The sequence below is a fragment of the Lontra canadensis genome, unplaced genomic scaffold, assembly GCF_010015895.1.
Source record: "Lontra canadensis isolate GAN:19392208 unplaced genomic scaffold, GSC_riverotter_1.0 scaffold2, whole genome shotgun sequence".
NCBI lineage: Eukaryota > Metazoa > Chordata > Mammalia > Carnivora > Mustelidae > Lontra > Lontra canadensis.
The window spans coordinates 33844817-33861329 of NW_022630996.1; the positions used below are offsets into that span (position 1 = coordinate 33844817).

Below are 16513 nucleotides of genomic sequence, written 5' to 3' on the forward strand. Positions count from 1 at the left end.
CCCCTCCACCAACTCTCAGTTTGTTTTCTGAGATTAAGAGTCTCTTATGGTTTGTCTCCCTCCCCGGTCCTCTTTTCCCATTTTTCCCTCCCTTCCTGCCATGACCCCCCCACCCTGCCTCTCAAATTCCTCATATCACAGAGATCATATGATAATTGTCTTTCTCTGTTGACTTATTTCACTTAGCATAATACCCTCTTGTTCCATCTACGTCCTTGCAAATGGCAAGATTTTGGTTTTTGATGACTGCATAGTATTCCTATATATATATATATATATATATATATATATATACGTATATATATACACACACACACACACACACACACACATACACACACATATATATATATACATCTTCTTTATGCATTCATCTGTTGATGGACATCTAGGCTCTTTCCATAGTTTGGCTATTGTGGACATTGCTGCTATAAACATTCAGGTGCACAGAAAGTCAGTCTTTCCATAAATATGTCTGAGAGACCTATTATGTGCTTTGGGGGTAAAGTTGATACTAAAATGGTGTCCTTGTCCTCAAAAAAGAGAGAAAAGATAATTCCACTGGGGAAAATACTGTATAGATCCTATCAGTGAAAACACCTTGTGCCACTGAGATTGGCACAAGCCATGGGCATTCTGGGAACTACCTGAAGTTTCCAGAAGACTACAGTCAAAAAGTCCAGGATTGCTGCCACAGATACGTCTGCATGTAGACCTTCCTTGAAAGGCCTCTGCCACAGAATATCAACAACTTAATTTTTCCCCAATTACTCTTAAACTTGAAACCTAATATATTTTAAAGTTCCTTGTAGCATACCTTATTTTATTACTGGCTTACCTCCTGTCTGAGTTCATGTGGTTTTACTAAGGCTATATAATTTCAGATGGTATTTCATGGAGGCTGATCTTTGTTGGTACTAAGCTTTTATCTGAGTTGCAATCCCACCAGTGTTAAGTAAATGCCAAAGACTTTGCCCTAAAGAACTAAGAAAGACTGAGACGTGAGCTGCTACTATAGCTAGTTGGGGAAGAATATGCCCTCTAATCTTCAAGGGGAAATATGGCGGCCACTGGGCCAGCCCACTGGCTCCCCACTCCTTGTGCCTGTGCATGCGCATGAGCGCGCACGCGCGTGCACACACACACACACACACACACTCACTTATAGTGCCTCAGCCCTCATAATTCCAGTCCTGTTGCCCCTGTCCTGGGCAATTTTTGACCAGCTTTCTTCACCAGATTCATTTTCTGACCAGAATGTGGCAGACTGCTTCTTTATAGGTACAACATGTAGGTGAGCTCAATCTTTATACCAAGGCTCCTCGATATGCAAGAATACCATTGAAAAGTAATACCTAAAAGGAAAGCGTGAATAACCAACTGACAGTACCAATAGGTGGAGAAAAGCATAAGAACTATTTTCCCTCCTCCCTTTCTTTAAACTATAAGCCCAGCTGACCTTCCACATGGCCATCTCCAGAGTCACCCTACTTTCCATAGCAGAAATCCTGGAGAGAAGGGAAACCAACTCATTATACCTTTCCCAGTTCCCTCCCAACTGCAGCTAACATGCCCTTATCCTATTCAACAGACCTATCTACTCAACTAAGAATTTTTCCTATAACAACCTTGTCTAATTAGAGCTAGTGCCAGATGAGCAAGAAGATGGGGGGAAAGGGACAGGAATGGAGAGAAGGCTCAGAAGGAGGACACACCTTGTGGTCTCATCCTAATGTGTGCTGGGACCTCAGCAGTAGAACAGCAGGGAGAGAGGAGTAGGCCAGGATAGACAAGGCTATGGCTAGACTTAGTCCTTAGATGGGAGCCTACAGATGAATCCCCAGTGTCCAGTAGCAGGACAAACTCCGGTCCCTCTGGATAGCAGAGCAATCTAGCCTTGCTGGTGGGAAGGGAAGTGCAAGAGTGTTCCTTATAGTCAGGCCTTAGGTGACACCACACACAGGTTAAAAAGACTTCAGCCACTGGGCAAGGGAAAGAGAGGCCAATTCTCAGGGAGAGGGGAGTCATCAGGGCCAAGCATGTCAACAGGGCTCCAGCCAAGCTACCTAAGTTTAATTACAAGGCCACAGCCCAACAAGAACAAACACAACAAAACAAGATGGCAGAGGGAAAGCTGCAGCTCAAGGGAGTACCAACAGAGGCAAGAGCCAAGTCATTGGGACACAGGATGGAGGATGGGAGTGCAGGTAGGGGGTGTTAGTCACTGTAGCTGGCTAGGCTGAGACAGACAGGGACACACACACACACACACACATATGCACACATGTGCACATATCCAAGAGAGGGAAAGAAGCCCCAGTGGTGGAAAGCAGGATCTTGGAGAAAGATGAGAGCTCAAGGCTTCATGTTGAGCATAAAATGAAAGCAAAGGCAGAAGCCAGTGGCTTGGGATTCATCCAAAATACAAAGATGCAGACACCTTTGAGAACAGAGGAGGCCTGGTGTGTCATTGTGACTTTAATGGCGATAATAACCCTGTGGTTTTCCAGGCTTGGGATTCACTCACCCACACAGAGAGAGAATACATATTTCCTCTATGACAAGAAAATTGAATCTATCTTTCAGTCTAACTGATCTGAGGTATAAGTGAAAAATAAGACTGTGTTCTATCACCTTCAATCTTTCCTTTCACTCCGAGATAGGTCCTATTATTTTCCTTTATTTTTTCAAGTGTGAGAGAAGTGTTAATGGATGAGAAAGACATCAGTAATTCACCCCTGAGATTTGGGAGGGACTGGGTTTTGTGTCTCAGCCACACCATGAAAGTCAAATCGCCCCCAGGGGTAGATAGGCTGGGAGGTGAGGGAAGTGGGGAGGTGTGTGAAAAAAGAGAGGAAATAACCCCCACAGATTCTGGGTCTACAACTGATGTTTGGAAATACTCTGGATGAACTCATATGGTGCTTAACACTTCTTTTTTTTTTTTTTTTCAAGTTTTATTTTATTTTTGTAGTCATCTCTATGCCCAGTGTTGGGCTCAAACTCACAACCCTGAGATCAAGAGTGGCGAGCTCTTCCAGCTGTGCAAGCTGGGTGCCCCCACCTTTATTCTTCTGTACCTCTTCACCTAAACCAAAAAATAAATTAGAGCTAGTAATTAGGGCCCAAATAAGATATGCACCAGGCTGTGAAGGGATAGGACGAGTTGTCCTCTCCCATCCAACAGCCACCCATGCACGTTTGGAGGCTTTCAGTCTACCAAACGTCAGGGAAGTGCATGGTCAGAACTTCAGACACCCAGAATGTCCCAGCAGGTCCTCATCATGGGATAACTGGGCAGATCTGAGTGTTGCATAAAGACACAAAGGAGGGTTTGGTCAACGACCACCTTGAATGCTCTTCATACCCCGTAGGAACTTAGCATGTCACACCATTGCCAGGACAGAGCCATTGCTCTGCAAGTCCTTTGTTAGCGGTGTTCCAGTCTGTATGGGGCCTTTGTATCCTTCTACCTGGGGTCCAAACAGGGGAAGAAGCTCTTAGGGCCCCTCCCCAGCTTGGTCTGATTTCTAGGGCACTCAGGCCTTCTTCAAGAGGAATAGCTGAATGAAAACTCAGGGCAGGTCCCTGGAAGTGCCACCCTTCTCAGGAAAGGCAGGGTCACCCACAAGTGTCCCTAGTTGGCTGCTAGATCTGAACAAGTACAACATACCAGTTCTTTGTGTCTTCCAGGCCAGCTCAATAAGGATGTGACCTATGCACATTTCTACTCCTTCCTGAACTGTCTCCAGGTGAGCCCACAATGACTTGTTCCAAGGCCGCATTCCCTGCTACTGGCCTGGTTCCTCTGTAATCAAAGCCGTGTTTTCTTACTCTCAGGTCAGCCCCTGCCACAGCTGGATGTCCTCCAACAAGACGCTCCGAACTCTCACTTCAGAGGTGGGACTCTAACAGCTCCTCTGATACCATCCTTGATTGTTCTTTCTTGTGTTTACTGCAGCATTTCCACTGGGGAGGGGATCTGGGCAGGGCAAGGGCCTCCAAGCTATGAATAAAAACATCCAACTGCCAGTGTGTTTGAGAAGCCAAGAGCATGTGGGCTGCCCTGTCCCTCTTTCTGCCATGCTCTGGGTCTGTGGCTCTGACTGTCTCTCAGTCGCTGTCTCTGTGGTGTGCCTTTCTCTCTTGTACACACACATATATAGACACATGTATACCCTGTTTAAAGCTGGTCCTAGGCATATTTGTAGACAGAGGAGTGAGCAAGGCTAGGCGCACAGACAACCAGTATTTCCCTCAAGGTACATGAGGACCAGGTGCTCTGTAACCTTCCTCTCTTCTCTGAGGGGATCCATGGTCCATGTACTTATTTCATGGATGGTGGGTAATCTCTTTGTAAGAGACCTATTGATTTTTTTTTTTTTTTTACAGAAGAAATATATTTCAATTAAAAAAAAAAAACAACTTAGGGAATATAAAAAACCTGAGACACAAAGAATAATAACAAAAATTACCACAAATCCCATCACCCAAGTCAATATGTATGTACGTCTTTCCTGTATTACTTTCATAGATATTTGGGGGATTTTTGCCTACACAGTATCAGAGTACACATATTGTTTTGTGCCTTCCAATGTTCATAAGTGATTCCTCCACATCATGATTTTGTAATCATTTTAAAGCATACAGCATATGAATGTACCACGATTTATTTCGCCACTTAGTGTTGGACAGATAGGTTGTTTCCAGTTTTTTGTGATGAAAAATAGCACTACGATGAACCTGTATGTAAGATCTATATTTCTTTCTATACTGTGTCTATTTCCTTTAGACACATTCTTAGAAAAATTATTGGGTCAAAGGGTAAGCCACGTTTAAGGTTTGATCCCATTTCCAAATTGCTCTCTAGAAAGGCAAAACAAATTGACATTCTCAGTCACCTCTCCCATGGCAATATTCTATATTATCATGATTATCCATCTTTTATTTGCCAATCCCATGGGAAAGAAGGGTTATCTTATTTCTTTAATTTTCACTGATTGATTCCTAATGAATGTTAACAGTTTTGTATGTTCATTAGCTGTTTGTGCATGACTAGAATTTCACAGGCAGCATCCCTCCGCTGATGGCTCCAAGAGAGGGTGGGGACTATCCATTTCTTTGTTCTGCCTGAATTGTCTCACTAAAGTCTAGGTTTCATGGAATTCTCCCTGTTCCTTTTGTATTCAGAGAGCAAAACAACTCTCCAATACACTGAAAAAAATTGCAGCCAGCCAGAAATTTACGAACTTCGATCTTCTCTACGTGGATTTTGACTTCCAAGAAGGTAAGTTTTGCTTGGAGTCAGAACTGACACAAGACAGAAGTAGCCACCACAGTTTAGAGTCTGACTGAGCAAAACCTTTATAAGCCAACGGGCAGTGGATTGGGCAGCGTGATTCCCACACATTCGGGCACACTCACAGCTCCGAGTACTGAAGAAAGATGGAGTGTGAGGCCCTTTCAGGGAGGAGGGAAGCTTACCATCACCTCATTACACCATCAGTTTGGAATCCCTGAAGCCACAGAGCCAGTGACCAGTTGGAGATAGCTCTGGGCCGGGAGCCAGCAGATCAGTGGAATCACCTAGATCATTCTTGCCAGTTCACCAATGCTCTGCTTACCTGTGGGCTAAAGATGAGTGTGGCAGGAATGAGGGATAAGGCAGTGAGTGCCTCCCCTGTGTGGACACGGAATGACCTTGGGACTCAGCTGCAGTGTAGATTCCCAACCCCCACACATGATGTAACTTATCAGAGCCTTTAAGGAAGGGATCTTGGATTTGCCGGAGGCAAAGTGTGTCCACTCTCCCAGCTCTCTGGAGAGAACACCGCTCTTTGTTTTCTAGCATTCTGTCAGAATATGGGGGTCATTGAGGAGTGGCCACACAAAAATGGGTGTGATTATCAGAGCTACTGATTTATCCTTTAGGTCTTAACTCTGGAAAATTGTTATTTATTGACTTTAATCCTCCCAGCCTCATTTTCATGGCTAAGCACTTGTTATACAAGAGAAAAGCCTCCTGTTGATTGACTGCCAGCTGAGATGATGCTAATGGAAAGCTTTACAGTGTATGCAAATGATGGAAGAGGTCTCATCCAGAGTTTATCATCTCTCTCTCCCTGCCACCAACCTCCCCAGACCCAGCAGCTGGAATGAAGCAGATGGCCATCATGAATTATCAAATTTTACATTAGCTGACACGTATTGCATTGCATACACTTGTACTTCAATCCTGAACAGCCTTTCAACAGGACTGATCTCCCTTAACTAGATTTCCTGCCTAGGTGATACATAATTGTCTCCTGGGGAGAGACGTTTTGATAAATAACCTCTCATTAAAATGCAGAGCTAAAGACTCATTAATGAATTCCTGGTGTAAACAAATGCACCACCAAGTGATCTTTGACGATCATCAACCTTGAATATAGATAAAGTTATTAAAAATATAATAAAGTCGAACATTCACATGGGACTTTTCCTTTTCCGAAGTAAACCCTATTTCTGTCGTTTATTGTCTCTGGGAATGCAGGCAATTCCCTGAACATGTCTAAACTCTCCTTTCTTTCCAAATCTGGAAATGGGGCTACCATATCTACATAACAAATCTTTGTGATGACTATATGGAAAAAAATGTGTAATTCTCCTAAATGCCCTGCCTGGTTCATAGCAGGTGCCCAGGAAGGAGTAAGGTCCCCTCACACCCTTGCTGCTCAACATGTGGCTTAGGGCAGTCAGCGTCCCCCCACCCCCCTGACCTGGGGGCATTATAAATGCAGACCCCAGGCCCCACCCCTAATTAGGGCCTACCTAATTGAAATTTGCATTTTAACATAATCCACAGATGACCCGTATGCACGTTACAATTTAATAAATGGGGCTCTGTAATGCTCCAAGGTTAAGGATTTAGTCATCTGAGTTTTACTGAGTCTTACCATATTCTGTGTAGGTGCTGGGAATATCGCCATCAAAAAAAACAAAACAGCCCTTATCCTCACGAAGGATAGGGGAGAAGAGCTTTACCCTTGACCCAGTGCTACCCACTTCCCACTGATGACCTCACAGGCATAAAGCAGAGGCTCATCGGCCCCTTCTTGTCCTCATAGCAACAGTAAATGCAGGATAAAAGCTAAAAGTTCAGTGAAATGGAACATTCTAAACCAAATGGCAGTGGGTCATCTTACTGAGAAGCCTCCTCCATATTTGTCCTTACTTGGCAACAATCATCAGCAGGTCAGGGACTTTCCTGAGAGACCTTTATTAAAAATCAAACCTGAAGATCCAGGTTGGCAAAGGGCCGCCTTTGCTTTCTCCATATGAAGTTAGGGGCACTGCTCCAGGGAAGACATCCAGGGCCAGCGGGAGGGAGCCTACAGGCAGAGGAGGTGGCGGCCCATGATCTGCCCCCCTTGAACAGCCAGTACAGAGGAGGCTCATTCACTCCCAGATCCAGCTCCATGGGTAACCGCCATCCCTGCGAAGCACATGACCCCAGAACTCATGGCGGTACAATGTACTGTTGTAGATAGAGCCCAGCATTCTGGCACCAGAGAGAAATGTGCCCCAATCCCAGCTCAGACACAGAGTGACTGCGTAACCTTGAGTAGTTAGATAATCACTCTGCTTTGCTCTCTTTTGTGTAGGATAACAATAAGCCAGGGAGCAGGTGGGGGGGGCGGGGGGTGTAATCCCCCGGGCTGTGTGAGGATTGAAACAACACTGCGATGTAGCGAGAACCCTGTTAGTTGACGTCCTCCCACCACCGCTGTCATCTGTATGTGCTCCACTACGTTCTTCTAGGGCTTATCATAGAAGAATAAATGTTGATTCTCTTCCAATGTCCAACCCACCTCCCATGAGCGATCATACCTGTGGATGACTTAGGTTACCAGGCATAAAAACCACATAGCCACTTATGAAACCTGTAGTCTTTTTTTTTTTTTTTTAAGATTTTTACTTATTTATTTGTCAGAGAGAGAAAGAGAGAGGCAGAACACAAGCAGGGGGAGCGGCAGGCCGAAGGAGAAGCAGGCTCTCCACTGAGCAAGGAGCTCCATGCGGGGCTTGATCCCAGGACTCTGGGATCATGAGCTGAGCCAAAGCAGATGCTTAACCTGCTGAACCACCCAGTCGCCCCTGAAACCTGCAGTCTTCAGGTCACATGGAAATCTCCCCTCTCATTTCAGTGCTGTATTTGAGCTGACGACTGCCTCACAAACATCCCCATTTTTCATAGCAAATGGCCTGTTCCACCCCCTGTGACCGAGCAAACCGCCGCTGAGGGCCGCTGTCGCTTGAGGGTAGGCATGAGCCTATCTGTTCTCCCCTCTGACAGCGTCAGTCCCACAGTGAAGGGCTATTGCTCATCTCCAAAGATTCTTTTTTGTCTCTTGCTGACTCATCCTCTAACTGGTTATGAGCTAAACAGGGGCAGCAATCTTTCCTCCCTTCAGGAAACCCCAGCTGGAGCAGGTGATACCCTTTTTTTCTTTTTCTGTACCGCACCTCCCGAACAGAGGAAGGAAAATGCCACTTGGCTGACAAGGCCATTTTCACACTGACAGTTTAAATATACCAGCTGCCCTCCGTTTCCAAGACAACTCAATTGGAGTAAACTTGGTTCTTAGTTCTCCCCACGTGTTTGTTTGTAAAACAGCCAATGACTTCCGGGTGCTGACCGGAATCCAGATTTCTTGTTTTAAGTATCTGCTAGTGTTGCTGCTCATCCCGGAGCTTCCGAGTGCTTGTGACTCTTCTTCAGTGGCTTCTGTTGAAACGCTGGTCATTCGCAGAGCTGCCTTGACTTTGCAGACAGAGAAAATACGTCATGCATCAAATCCCAAGAGATCATTCGGGATTATCCAAGACGTTTAATTCAGGTCTTCTGAAGAAACAGGAATTCATTTACCTATTTTTTTAAAGATTTTTATTCATTTATTTGACAAAGAGATAGAGAGCACAAGTAGGCAGAGAGAAAGGGAGAAGCAGGCTGTCTGCTGAGCAGGGAGCCCAATGTGGGACTTGGTCCCAGGACCCTAGGATCATGACTTGAGCTGAAGGCAGCTGTTTAACTGACTGAGGCACCCAGGTGCTCCATTTACCTATTTTTAATTGTGGTCCCAGGCAGGAAGAAAACAGACCAACTTACCATGCTGCCCCTGCTTGGATCTCCTCCTCTAAAATCAGTCAGAGGGCGCCTGGGAGGCTCAGTCAGTTAAGCATCTGCCTTTGGCTCAGGTCATGATCCCAGGGTCCTGGGATCGAGTCCCAGGTGGGGCTCCCTGCTCAGTGGGGAGTCTTGCTTCTCCCTCTGCCTCTGCCCCTCCTCCTCCCTCAATGCTCTCTCTTTCTCTCTCAAATAAATAAATAAAATCTTTTTTAAAGTTAAATAAATAAAACCAATCAGAGAAGAAATAGAGTCCAGTGGTATTGCATTTATTCTAAGAAAGCAAAATTTCCCCCTGAGATCAACAAATATAAAAGGGTCACTCTGTCTAGCACTGGTCACAGTACAGATACAGATAAAACCTTAAACTCTTGCCTGTGAGTTTCTGATTCTCTCTTTAAGTGTTATAATACTGATGTCTACAGATTTGCAATGATGGGTAACCCTCACAGACACAATAATCGTATTGGAAAATGATGTTTTTCACTCTGAATAGACTGATTGTAGCCTTGGTAACCTGCGGCATTTCTTTTAATGCCTGTTGGATTATTCTCTACGATAAGCCAGTTCTTCTAAAGACTGGACTCCTTTGTAGTGAGGAGGGATAGGGACTTGTGCAGCAGCAGAAACATGTTTCCTGGCAGGAAGGAATATGTTATCACTGACTCCCAATAACAGCCGGACGCAAAATATGGAAGAGTGAGTCAGTGGTGGCCATTTTGCAGGAGAGGAAGCCAAAAGGAATTGGTGGTCCTGTGTGTAGGACTTCAGACCACCAGCAGGATTTTTTTTTTTTTCTGAGCTCTGGGAAGGGCAGCAGTATTTGCAGCCCCTCAGGGAACAGGGATTTGGTAGCAAGCAGGGGTAGCATGCTGCGATAGTAGGGCTAATTACAAAAGCAGCATGGTGCTGATTCAGCTCTGGGACAGCCTTCACTTGCACAGTCAAAGCTTCTGGTAGAATTTCCATTCCTTCCTTTGGGGCATGATGGGGGGAACCAAGAGGGCACACATTCCTGCTCTTGAGTCTTCATGGGGTGAAGAGGGAGGAGCTAGAAAAATTGCAGCCACGCCTGCTCCCCTCTCTGAGCTCCAAGGAAGTGAGGGCGGGGGTGACGCTGGGAGAAGCCAGCTTCAAATCTCTCTCTCTGGAGGCTCTCTAGGGATTTCAAAATTTCCTTGAGGAGTTCTTCCTGACTGTATAACATCATGGTAGAGAGTTTCTGGTGGCGTTGTCTTGGAGCATCTGACAGTCTTGGTCTCTTACTCCTGTTTGAAGGGCTGTTTTAATGCTTTTTGACACTTTGGGGCTCACAATATTTCCTCGGTAGCCATACTCACTCTAAATGTGATGTTAAGATCATTTCATGTAATTATATTTCTGAGAAACTGTATGATTTTTAATGGTGATGGCTTGACATATGCAAGCAGTATCTGGGAACGGCAGCCCACCTAAAGAGATGTTAACAAAATGTTTAATTTTCCCCCTTCTCTTGCGATACTCTCCCACTGAGAAATGAGATGAATTTACATTGGTGTTGAATATTTCAGAGCTCACCTTTTCCCACCGCCCTCCTCCCTGCACAAACCACATTCACCCAACACCCTCACACATTTTCCTCCTGAGTTAGAAAATTTAAAAAGAGAGAGAGAGACCAAACAATGGGAAGGTCATTTCTGTTGCGAAAGCCTCCGGCCCGAGATAACAGCCCAGAGCAGCCACGACTGAGTAAGATCAGCCAGGCAGGCTGTGGGAAGCTCTGACATTTTCCATGTGGTCCTTGCTCTCCGGCACTGACTGTCACTTAGAGAAGCGGGTCGCTAACCCTCTGGTTGTGTGTGCCCTGCAGTCACAGAGGAGTGGCGGAAGCGAGGCGGGCAGCCCTGGCAGCTCATTGAACCGGTCGATGGATTCCACCCCAATGAGGTAAGTGCGGTCACATGGCAGTTGCTGAAGGCTATTAGGTTCCTTGTAAAATATAGTCAGGCATCCATATGTTTGTCTTTATGCCCTTTTATTCCAGAAAGATGTACTCACGTGTCAAAGATAGACGATTCAATTAAAACAAACTGAAAATCAGAATAAAAGGCAAGTGAGATCGAAATGATGCCTGGCTTCCTGCATTTCCTGTCACGTGTGCGGGGCAGTCCTCACAGCCTGCCAGCGAGAGCCTACAACATTGGCTCTGTTTTCTAGGGGCTGATATAAAAAGGGCATATGTCATAGCCTCCATAAAAACTAATAATAAAAAATCAAATACTCAAAAAAAAAAAATCACAAGGACTCCTGGAAGCGAGACCTATGATAAATTTCTTCTATGGATCTTTCCAGAAAGGATACTGGATGAGAGAAAAACAGTGTCCATAGCAATATCCTGCAGTAAGAGCTGTTTCTTAACTAAGATTCCAAGGTTCAGTTCTGGAAAGTAGTTCTAATCTGGCCTCCTCACAGAGCTAGAGGAGCTGGTGCGTGGGACTCTGTCCCTTCCAGTGCTCACCCCACTCATTATCCCAACTTCAACCAGAGAAGCTCTACTTTTATCTGTCATATATACTGGACCTGCTTGTGATATTTCTTCATTTATGAAAAAGAAAGAAAGAGAAAGAAAGAAAGAAGAAAAAGAAAAGGAAGGAAGGAAGGAAGGAGTAAGTATGGGATTAGTCCTGCCACTTTTCAAATTTTGAAAAGCTGGCAATCCTTTGCGACTCTAGCCTTTCTTGCCTAGTTTTAGTAAGGATGACGTGGCCTTGACAAGGGTCTAAACCAGAGAAGCAGTCCTGGTGTGCTCTCCCGGTAGCCTTGGTCTCAGTGGTCAGCCAGGCCACAGGGAGGGCTGATCATCCCCTTGGGAGCCTGAATGGAATGACAGCCCACCTTCCTTCAAGCTGCAAGCTCTCAGAGTGCCCAGGCAGGGCTAAGAACTGTCTCAGAAGAAACAAAAGAGAGTGCCACTCTGTCTACAAATGAATAAACAGTGGAGTCCCATAAATGCTGGGTAAATTGGAAGTGAGCATCAAATGCCCATTTCCCACATTAAACAACTGAAAAAATAAATCTAGGAAATGTACCTCAGAATATCTAACTTCCCTGTGTATCGTGTAGATGAACTGATCCAACAGAATTATTGGCTAGAAGCTGGTTAAATATTAGAGTCTGCTCCCCATAGAATGATGACTTTTGTCTTAGGATGATTTTTAATATGGAGACCTTCTTTCTGGCAATAATTAGGCAGTGGTTCTTGTCATTCCTGCATATCACAGAGTTTTACTTTTCTCATTCTAGAGAGAATTGTGGATATGAAGAAATGTCAGAGAAGGAGTTAATTAGGAACAAACTAAGAAGGAGAAGGTCAAAAATGGCTTTATTTTTATCCTTTGGGACATACTTGTCTGATCCATCAAAAGACCATCCTGTCCCTGACACTTAAAATAATATTAGGGTTCAAAGTCTGTCACATTAGGGGTCTATCTTGCACTGAAACAGCTTTGCCTATAACTGATCGTTTAGAACAGGGTCAAAAGCTGAAAATTGGGGCAGAGGTAGGAGGGGTGGCACCAGGCTAGCTCAGTCGGATAGAAGATGCGACTCTTGATCTCAAGGTCATGAGTTCAAGTCCCACATAGGGCATAGAGCCTACTTTTAATTGATTAATTAATTAATTAAAAAATAAAAAAGCAGAAAATCAATGTGTGCCATAATCACACATTACTCCTGAGAGATTTGTTCCCGTACTGGTGGTCCACGATGGCATGCTGAAGCCACATTCAAAATGAGCGACGGTGGGTAGCCATGCATAAAACCTGCCTGTTTATCGTATATTGAGCCAAAGAGTCCAGACTGCAACTTGCCATGCAAAAATGTTTAATGAGTGCCTAACACAGTGAGAATTCAAGAGTCAACAGGAAGATGCCCCTGACATCTAAGGAGATGGTAGTCTAGAGGCGAAGAATGACAAATGAACAGACAATTAATACAGTGTGGTTGACGCCTCCAGTCGCATGAGCACCAGGCTATGGGAGTATTCTGCGGGGTGGGATGGGAGAGAGCAGGGTTTGGAAAAGTTTTCAGAGGACCTCACTCGGAGCTAAGAGCAGGAGCTAGTCAAGTGCAGGGGAAGAAGGAGGGGCTGCACAAAGTGTTCTGATCAGGGCAAACTGCATGGGCCAAGACCTGCATGCAAATAAAATAAATAAATCAAAAAATCCAGCAGGGCATGTTGGAGGAAATGAAAGTGCTGCAGTATGGCTGGGTCATAGAGTATGGGCGTGGGGTTGAGAGAGAGCAACCAAGCACACTTACTCAGGGACCAGATCACATAAGGTCTGTAGGGGGGTTGACCTTTTTCCTGTGGGAAAGGAGGAGCCACTGAAGGTTTTCATGCAAGAAAGAAAAATAACCAGACTTGTGGTAGCAACTGGAGAATAGTGTGGTGGGGCCCATCCTAGAGACAGGGAGACGGTCTGGAGGGTGCTTCTGTGTGTGAGAAGTGGTGGCCCAGGGGAGTAGGGAGAAAGAGAAAGGTGTGCACTGGCTGGTTTCCCACAGTTGAATCAACAGAACATGGCCGTTTACTGGACGTGAGCATGGAAGAGAACGAGATGCTAAGCATGACATGGGAAACTGGAGAGATGATTCTGTTGCTCGCTGAGGTGAAGAACACAGAGGGCAGGGTGATTTGAGGAGGAGTTTGGTGCATGTTGCATTAAAGGAGCCTACAAGACATCCAAAATGGGGGGTGTCGTTTTAGCAGAGAATATACAAGCTTAGAGCTCAGGAAGGGGTCTAGGCGGAAGCTACAGATGTGAGCCGCTGAGCACATTGTGACTTAAAGCCTTGAAGAGGAACCTCTCGGCCTACCCGCAAGGTCCCTTCCGGATGATGCCCCTTACAGCAGAGGCAGCACTGATGGCTCCTTTTAGAACCTTAGGTTATTATTTAAAAACTAATAACTTAAAACTGCCACACATGTGTGTACTCACACATACACACACACACACACGTAAGCAAATGATCCACAAAATATAGGGAGCTATGGGAGTCCACGTCTTTTCCAGATGGGCAAAGTTGGTCTAAGGGCCTCACATTAATGGCATGGACATAATACCAACAAAAGGAGTAGACTCCGGCCACATTCACATGTCCGCCCACCAAGTCCTGTACATCTCAGCAAAAACAGTTGGTGCTGGCCTGTAACCACCAAGGAGGGAGCAAACTTTATCCTATTGGCCAATTTTTTTTTTTTTTCCTAAAACCCTACAAGAGAAGTACTAGAAGTGTGATTCAATTGCTCCAATTTTCTTAGGAAGGCAAGTTTAATTAAGTATAAACATGAGTTGTGTTGAACAGTTCAAATTTATGATTGTTACACTAAAATATTTTGACCAAATTGTATCGACCATCTAAACCCTTTGCTTATATTTTAATGGAAAATAACCAGGCATAGAAAAAAATCTTAGTACGGACTGACAACTGTGTTACCTTTTCATCTCACTGCCCAAATGTAGAACCAGAATTTTAAGAAGTATCTTCTTCAATAGGAGAGGGGAATGTAGGTTATAATGCCGGACTTGACAGTTGATGGGATTTGGTGGGTGGGAACGAGATGACTCACAGGACTGGGCATCTGGAGAAACAGAAGTGAAAAATACCAAGGCAAGGAACCCCGAAGAGGAAGGGGGCAGTTCTGAGCATTCTGAATTTGGGGTGCTTGCACAATATCCAGATGGAAATGTCTAAATCACCATTAGATCAAATTGATGGGTTCTGATCTCAGGACAGGGGCCTGGCCTGGAGACACAAGTTTGGAAATCATCAGTATTTAGTTGAGAACTAGAGACACTTGTAGGGTTGAGACTGGCCCATGGGCTCAACTTGTGACCGTGGCCCATCACAGAAGGACCCCCTAGAGAGGAGACCCAGGAGACCATTTGACACCTCCAGTAAGAGCAGGTATAGTAGAGAGGGGAAAATAGCTGACTGAGAAACCACTGACCAGATACAGAGAAAGTTCAACTTATAAAAGAAATAATATGGCCAAGACCTAGATCTGTGGCCTGTGGAAGCCACAGCAGTTCTATTTAAAAATATTTAAAAATCTCTGCAAAGCTAAGCCTCTGAATTGGTACTTAAAAGACCTCTGGGCCTAGAGTCAGACAACAGTAAACAGAAAATATTGGAAGAGCCACAGACATACATCAAGTCCAGTGTCCTTGTCTACTCTGAGACCACTCAGCTAACCATCCCTGATACCTCCTGCCTTAGCAGCTTTGCCCCATAGAGCTCTCTGCAAGACCACCTCCTCTCCTCTCACGATGTCAGTAGCAGCTCCAACCAGCCTCTTAAAATTCTTCCTGCAAGCAATAAATTTTCCAGGACATTAACTCCCCTCCTTTCTCTTGAACCCTGAACCTTGTGCATCGCTGGAAGCAGACATAAGATACTAATCAGTGGATTGGTTTTAAATTGTATTTATATCTTTGGCTTTAATATTTATTATGTATATAATTGGTTATTAAATGTTAAAGCCTCCAGCTCTTTGTTTATCTCAGCTGGTAAGTCCCTGGGAACCCAAGGTCCTGAGTGGACTTGTGGAGTCCCCCAAAGAAGGAAATGATGCTGGCAGTGGGGAGGGTGGAGAGGAGGGCCTCCTGGGCCAGGGAACCCTCAAACATTTTGGGCTGGCCCTGCCCGTGCATCGAGGACCGTATCTGTTCAGTTTGCTTCAGACATAAGCCAGCTAGCAACAGTGGCTCTGGAAATGACACACTGAGTCAGCACAGAGAGGGCCGAGCTGGGAATTTCCATTTTCCCATAGACGTAAATGTTTAAATACATTTTACACCACTGACATGTTGTTGCTTTACATGGGACAGGAATGCCTGGATGGCTCAGTCCGTTGAGCGTCTGACTCTTGATTTCAGCTCAGGTTGTGATCTCAGGGTCCTGGGATGGAGCTGAACGTCAGGTTCTGCCCTGGGCATGGAGCCTGCTTAAGATTCTCTCTCTCCCTCTCCCTCCCCCTGTCTGCTCTCTCTCTCTCTCTCTCTCTCTCGATCTCACTAAAAATAAAATTAAATTAATTGGGTCCAATAGATGATGTTTCTGGGCAGATTAAGAGCCCAGGGAAGCAGAGCCATGCCTGCCTTCCCCGTGGTAAGGGCTTCCCTGCAGGCGTTTAAAAGCAGTTTTACCAAGATAGCCCAGAATGTTCTTCCTACAGGAAAAATAAATTCAGAGTTTATTTTTGACTTTGGTCTCATAAAACCCAAGAGTTAAATTTAGCAAGGGTTCAACTTTAAAGGGATCAGGGATGATAAGTTTTTGGTGAAACCTATGCAATCTTGCTTT

General features: G+C 45.0%; 1 protein-coding gene across 1 annotated transcript in view; it reads left to right on the forward strand.

Annotated features, from left to right (window-relative positions):
* The window catches only part of AOAH (acyloxyacyl hydrolase), a 158448-nt gene that overhangs the window by 137307 nt on the left and 4628 nt on the right, over window positions 1-16513 (forward strand). The window contains exons 17-20 of the mRNA XM_032871529.1: window positions 3694-3752; window positions 3841-3900; window positions 5191-5287; window positions 11016-11092. Of these exons, the coding sequence (XP_032727420.1) occupies window positions 3694-3752; window positions 3841-3900; window positions 5191-5287; window positions 11016-11092 (293 nt within the window). The remainder of the gene's footprint in view (window positions 1-3693; window positions 3753-3840; window positions 3901-5190; window positions 5288-11015; window positions 11093-16513) is intronic.